This window comes from Oncorhynchus keta, chromosome 3, assembly GCF_023373465.1.
Source record: "Oncorhynchus keta strain PuntledgeMale-10-30-2019 chromosome 3, Oket_V2, whole genome shotgun sequence".
NCBI classification, from domain to species: Eukaryota; Metazoa; Chordata; class Actinopteri; order Salmoniformes; family Salmonidae; genus Oncorhynchus; species Oncorhynchus keta.
In genome coordinates, this window is record NC_068423.1 from 18,674,445 (window position 1) to 18,681,879 (window position 7,435).

Sequence of the window (7,435 nt, forward strand, 5' to 3'; positions counted from 1 at the left end):
ATGAAATTTCCCCCCCCCCCCGCAACCTGTCAATCATCGTTGATTATAGATGATTAGAAATTGGATTTACTCTTTGAATACCATTTATTTATTTATTTGATGCATAGTGATGCTACATACATACAGTACAGTACAGGCCATAATTTCCCCTTGATAAGCCTGCCCATTATACCATGGAATCTCATTTCCGATTCATGACCCTCTGCTTCGCTCCATCTTTATTGAAATGGTTCTGCTGTCTATTTTAAATGAATCTGGGGGCCAGGCTTCCAGCTCATGTTGATCTCTGTCTTCTTGATGTACCCAACTTTGACATGAAAGTCAAAGCTGTCAGCTGCCATCAATCAATAAAAACCTGGTACTATTGATCTGTGACGTATTATATACATCTACTTTTACATCAGACCTATTTATCATGGCTAATGTACTTTAGTACTTTTTAATTAAAAAAACATCCCTATTGTGTTTCATTACTCCCTCCACCAAAGTCCAAGTTTGGTGGAGCTAATGTTAATGTAGTGCCGCCTGCACAGAGGTCCGGTTGCCTTCCTGCCACTCTGAAAACCAAACAGTGGGGAATAAAAGCAAGTAATTTGATACGTTGTGGCTGGAACACTGAAACCTGACGGACCTGAACCTGGGCTGCTGCTGCTCAGTGAAGTGGCAGGATGGGATCCTGTGAGGGTCGCCCCTGATTGGTCCTTTAGAACGGCTCACTGCTACACAATAGGGGGTAGCGGTCAGGGGAGAATGAATGACAACATAAATGACATGTAGAATATGTAATATAGTAATATTATATTATTATTAAATTAGCACAACATGAAATTAAAAGGCTTCAAGTTTATTTACTCATTCCCCAGCATCAGATGTCAAAATTGCTCGCCCTCTTTCTCTCTGACCAGATCTGAGCAGTTGGAGGGAGGGATATGATTTGATTTATTAAGATCGCCATTAGCGACATCTAGTCTTACTGGGGTCTGACACAAAACGAAAAATACATTACAGACAAAAGACTTTACAATTTCCATACATTTAAAAACATGAACATGTAGGGTGTGTGTGCATCTATGAGTTACACATACGTGTCAGTACACACACACAACAAGAAGGTCACATGAGGGAGAGGCGTTGTGCTGTGAGGTGTTATTTTATTTGTTTATTGAAACCAGGTTTGCTGTTCACTTACACTATATAAGATGGAAGGGAGTTCCATGAACTCATGTCTCTGTATAATACTGTATATAAGATGGAAGGGAGTTCCATGAGCTCATGTCTCTGTATAATACTGTATATAAGATGGAAGGGAGTTCCATGAACTCATGTCTCTGTATAATACTGTATATAAGATGGAAGGGAGTTCCATGAACTCATGTCTCTGTATAATACTGTATATAAGATGGAAGGGAGTTCCATGAACTCATGTCTCTGTATAATACTGTATATAAGATGGAAGGGAGTTCCATGAACTCATGTCTCTGTATAATACTGTATATAAGATGGAAGGGAGTTCCATGAACTCATGTCTCTGTATAATACTGTATATAAGATGGAAGGGAGTTCCATGAACTCATGGCTCTGTATAATACTGTATATAAGATGGAAGGGAGTTCCATGAACTCATGGCTCTGTATAATACTGTTTCCTTGAGTTTGTTCTGGACCTGGGGACTGTGAAAAGACCCCTGGTGGCATGTCTGGTGGGGGAAGTGTGCGTGTTAGTGCTGTGTGTAAGTTGTCTATGCAAACCATTTGGAATTTCCAACATAATGTTTCTTATAAAAAAAAGAAGTGATGCAGTCAGTCTTTCCTCAACTCTTAGCCAAGAGAGACTGGCATGTATAGTGTTAATATTATCCCTCTGATTGCAATGAAGAGCAGCTTATCTAGGTCTTTCTTTGCAGCACTTGACCATATGACTGGACAATAATCAAGATAATTTCAAACTAGAGCCTGCAGGACTTGCTTTGTGGAGTGTGGTGTCAAAAAAAAGAGCATCTCTTTAATATGGACAGACTGCTCCCCATCTTTACAACCATTGAATCTATATGTTTTGACCATGACAGTTTACAATCTAAGGTAGCACCAAGTAATTTAGTCTCCTCAACTTGGTCAACAGCCACACCATCCATTACCAGATTCAGCTCAGGTCTAGAACTTAGGGAATGATTTGTACCAAATACAATGCTCTTAGTTTTAGATATGTTCAGGACCAGTTTATTATTAGCTACCCATTCCAAAACAGACTGCAACTATTTGTTAAGCGTTTCAGTGAATTCATTAGCTGTGGTTGCTGATGCGTATATGGTTGATTCATCAGCATTCATGGACACACATGCTTTGTTTAATGCCAGTGGCAGGTCATTGGTAAAAATAGAAAAGAGTAGAGGGCCTAGAGAACTGCCCTGCGGTACACCACACTTTACATATATGACATTAGAGAAGCTTCCATTTAAGAAAACCCTCTGAGTTCTATTAGATACAGTGCATTCAGAAAGTATTCAGACCCCTTGACTTTTTCCACATTTTGTTACGTTACAGCCTTATTCTAAAATGGACTAAATAGTTTTTTTTCCCTCTCCTTTTTTTCTACACATAATGACAAACTGTTTTTTATTTTATTTTTGGAAATATATTACAAATAAAAAACAGAAATAACACGTTTACGTGTTTAGGATTCAGACCCTTTACTCAGCACATTGTTGAAGCACCTTTGACAGCAATCACAGCCTCGAGTCTTCTTGGGCATGACGCTACTACTGTAGCTTGGCACAACTGAAAGTGCTTTTTAAAAAAAAAAATCTTTCCTCATTGCTACAACTCCCGTACGGGCTCGGGAGAGACGAAGGTTGAAAGTCATGCGTCCTCCGATACACAACCCAACCAAGCCTCACTGCTTCTTAACACAGCGCGCATCCAACCAGCCGTACCAATGTGTCGGAGGAAACACCGTGCACCTGACAACATTGGTTAATGTGCACTGCGCCCGGCCCGCCACAGGAGTCGCTGGTGCGCGATGAGACAAGGATATCCCTACCGGCCAAGCCCTCCCTAACCCGGACAACGCTCGGCCAATTGTGCGTCGCCCCACGGACCTCCCGGTCACGGCCGGTTTACGAAAGAGCCTGGGCGCAGAGTCTCTGGTGGCACAGCTGGCGCTGCAGTACAGCGCCCTTAACCACTGCACCACCCGGGAGGCCCTCAAACCACTGCATTTAACCATGGCAAGGACACCGTGAATATGGACAAAAACAAACACTGTAGTTATTCCCTCCGTAAGTCAATCAAACAGGCACAATGTCAGTACAGAGACAAAGTGGAGTCGCAATTCAACGGGTCAGACACGAGACATATGTGGAAGGGTCTACAGACAATCACGGACTACAAAGGGAAAACCAGTCATGTCGCGGACACCGACGTCTTGCTTCCGGATAAGCTAAACACCTTCTTCACCAGTTTTTAGGATAACACAGTGCCACCGACGCGGCCCACTACCAAGGACTGTGGGGTCTTCTTCTATGTGGCCGACGTAAGACATTTAAGCATGTTCATCCTCGCAAGGCCGTCGGACCATACGGCATCCCTAGCCGAATCCTCAGAGCATGCACAGACCAGCTGGCTGGAGTGTTTACGGACATATTCATTCTCTCACTATCCCAGTCTGCTGTCCCCACTTGCTTTAAGATGTCCACTATTGTTCCTGTACCAAAGAAAGCAAAGGTAACTGAACTAAATTACTATCGCCCCATAGCACTCACTTCTGTCATCATGAAGTGCTTTGAGAGGCTAGTTAAGGATCATATCACCTCTTCCTTACCTGACACCCTAGACCCACTTCAATTTGCATACCGCCCCAATAGAGCCACAGACAATGCAATCGCCATCGCACTCCACACTGCCCTATCCCATCTGGACAAGAGGAATACATATGTAAGAATTCTGTTCATGGACTAAAGCTCAGCCTTCAACACCATTGTACCATCCAAGCTCACCATTAAGCTCCACCCTGGGTCTGAACCCCGCCCTGTGCATTTAGTTATCTAGCTTGCTGTTGCGAGCTGAATTTGTCCTGGGATATAAACGTTGAGATGTTATTTTACCTGAAATGCACAAGGTCCTCTACTCCGACAATAAATCCTCACATAAAACTGTTAACCGAATCGTTTCTAGTCATCTCTCCTTCTTCTAGGCTTTGGACTTTATATGGCGATTGGCATCTAACTTTCATAATAAGGTGTATTAACACAACTGACCGACCGACCTCAGTTCATATTTCAGTCAGCCACGTGGGCATAACCAATGAGGAGATGGCACATGGGTATATGCTTCTATAAACCAATGAGGAGATGGGAGAGGCAGGACTTGCACCACGTTCCGTGTCACAAATAGAACTGACTTCTATTTTGGAGCTTGGCAACGCAGACTCTCGTTGGCGCGCGTGAGCAGTGTGGATGCCATGATTGAATAACATGTATATGTACATTTATTTTGCAACGCGAGTGGTGTGGTCAGCATGTTAGGCTTTGAAACAACATCCACAACATCCATGTTTTACACTGTTTCAACCTGCTGTTGAACTTCGTTCTTCAGATTGAGCATCACAGTGAGGCGAGTTTTAGAACTACTGTGATTTTGATGTGATTTTCGATTTCATTGACATTGATGTCAGAGTGGCCAGAGGGACAATAGAGCCATGAGTAGCAGGCCATCCTGATGGTAGTTAGCAAATTGGGTACTGCATCTCACTACAGACCCTGGTTTGATTCCCATAGGGCGGCACACAATTGGCCCAGCATCATCTGGGTTAGGGTTTGGCCAGGGTAGGCCATCATTGTTAATAAAAATGTGTTCTTAACTGACTTGCCTAGTTAAATAAAGATTTAAAAAAAAAAAATTTAAACGGTTTCTTCTTTTTGTTGAGTTTAGTCACATCATTTCTCAATTTTAAGTAAGATGTGCAGCCAGACTTATTAGCCACTCCCTTTACCCCATCTCCTTCAACCATACAGTTGTTCAATTCCTCATCAATCCATGGAGCCTTAACAGTTCCAACAGTCAGTTTCTTAACAGTCTGTCAATAATTGGAAGAAGCAATTTCATAAATGTAGCAAATGCAACGTTTGGATGCTACTTATTAATCACATCAGACCAACAAATATTTTTAACATCCTCCACATAGGAGTCACAGCTAAATCTTTTGTACGATCGCTTATACACTATTTTAGGCCCAGCTTTTGGAACTTTGGCTTTCCTGGATATAGCCACCGTATTGTGATCACTGCGCGCCAATGGGTACCGATACAGCTTTAGAACAAAGTTCTACAGTATTAGTAAAAAAGGGGATCATTATTGCGGTAATTATTGGAAACACTTCACATATTGATCCCTGCTGCCAAGGATGGACATGAAGCAGCAGCCCTATTTCTCTGTCCCCCCTCCCATCCCGCTCACCCCCCCCTACTCTCTCACTCTCTTCCCTCACTGAGTGATGGTCACACTCTGACTAAATGCAGGATGTTACACTCAGGAAAAATATAATGTATATATCATTATATATCAATATATCAATATATCATTTTCAACATCGCAACTGATATCTGACAGTACATGTTGTCTGTGCAAACAGTGGTCCTATTTTCCTAAAGGCCGTTCTACGTCGGGGGACTGGTGTAGATTCAACATGGTGGTTGCGTGCCTGACGCTGAGGACTCTTGTCAGGTCTCTTCGGACCATTCATGACAGTGCTGAGTGACACTTCTCTTCCTCTCTCTTCAGACGCACTACGGGGACGGGGAGTACATCATCAGACAGGGAGCCAGAGGGGACACCTTCTTCATCATCAGCAAGGGAAAGGTGACCAACCTTTTGATAATAGAGGTGCACGTATTAATGGTGCACGGCGTCAGTGGGGCTAGCCAAGGCCTGTCTACTACGGTGATTACGGTAGAGGTTAGCTCAATGTCAGAAAGTGGTAACCTCATCCTCCTGAGGGTATATCATCAATTGGTGATGGAACTCCTTGCTGTTATAGCATCATTTTATAACAGGCTTACTGGTCTAGCGTGGTGGGGGGTGTCGGAAGGAGGCTCCAATATTAGAGCAATGAATGACTGCTGATCCCTTTCCTTACAGGTGAACGTCACCAGGGAGGATTCTTCCAATGACATGCCTGTGTACCTGCGAGGCCTGGGCAAAGGAGACTGGTTTGGGGAGAAAGCCCTGCAGGGGTAAGTTGGTTAGTCTTGTCTGTGGAAAGGTCCATAATATGAAGATTTGCAATACTGAAGGGGAAACGACTTCTTTCTAATCTCCTCCAGTACAAGAGTATGAAAGTTGGTGGAATATGTAACATGATTAGTATGACACACCAATATCACTTCACCAGGACTGAGAGGAAAATAGAGAGGTAAATATAGGGTGATGGAGGGAGAGTGAACAGGTGTATTTCTCTGATGGAAAGGTGCTCTCTTTAGGCCACCTCAGTGTGTGTCTGAAGAGCCCCACCGTGTCAGAACAGTCAGCAGCCTCTCTCAGATCCCTCTCATCACTGCATACCACTTAAGGCAAAGCCATCCTAAAGTTCAGATGTTCACATATTCCAATTCCTCCCGCTGCTGTATGTTGTTGACCTGGTAGAAAAGAGGCACTACTGCGCAAGAAGATTGTATCGTGGAAGAGAGGTAGTATTGTGGAAGAGAGGTTCTGTCGTGGAAGAGAGGTTCTGTCGTGGAAGAGAGGTAGTATTGTGGAAGAGAGGTAGTATAGTGGAAGAGAGGTAGTGTCGTGGAAGAGAGGTTGTATCGTGGAAGAGAGTTTCTGTCATGGGAGAGAGGTAGTATCGTGGAAGAGAGGTAGTGTCGTGGAAGAGAGGTTGTATCGTGGAAGAGAGGTAGTATCGTGGAAGAGAGGTAGTATCGTGGAAGAGAGGTTGTATCGTGGAAGAGAGGTAGTATCGTGGAAGAGAGGTAGTATCGTGGAAGAGAGGTAGTATCGTGGAAGAGAGGTAGTATCGTGGAAGAGAGGTAGTATCGTGGAAGAGAGGTAGTGTCGTGGAAGAGAGGTTGTATCGTGGAAGAGAGGTAGTATCGTGGAAGAGAGGTAGTATCGTGGAAGAGAGGTAGTGTCGTGGAAGAGAGGTTGTATAGTGGAAGAGAGATAGTATCGTGGAAGAGAGGTAGTGTCATGGAAGAGAGGTAGTATTGTGGAAGAGAGGTAGTATTGTGGAAGAGAGGTTGTAGTGTGGAAGAGAGGTAGTATAGTGGAAGAGAGTTTCTGTCATGGGAGAGAGGTAGTATTGTGGAAGAGAGGTAGTGTCGTGGAAGAGAGGTAGTGTCGTGGAAGAGAGGTTGTATCGTGGAAGAGAGGTTGTATCGTGGAAGAGAGGTAGTATCGTGGAAGAGAGGTAGTATTGTGGGAGAGAGGTAGTATCGTGGAAG

General features: G+C 43.7%; 1 protein-coding gene across 2 annotated transcripts in view; it reads left to right on the top strand.

Annotated features, from left to right (window-relative positions):
• Positions 1 to 6,285, top strand: part of LOC118363418 (cGMP-dependent protein kinase 1-like) — a 169,596-nt gene extending 163,311 nt beyond the window's left edge. The window contains exons 6-7 of one of the 2 annotated variants that reach the window (XM_052491846.1): positions 5,775 to 5,852; positions 6,132 to 6,285. In XM_052491846.1, the coding sequence (XP_052347806.1) occupies positions 5,775 to 5,852; positions 6,132 to 6,230 (177 nt within the window). In that variant the 3' untranslated portion in view covers positions 6,231 to 6,285. The remainder of the gene's footprint in view (positions 1 to 5,774; positions 5,853 to 6,131) is intronic. The other variant, XM_052491835.1, reaches the window with a different exon arrangement.
• The last annotated feature ends 1,150 nt before the right edge of the window (positions 6,286 to 7,435 follow it).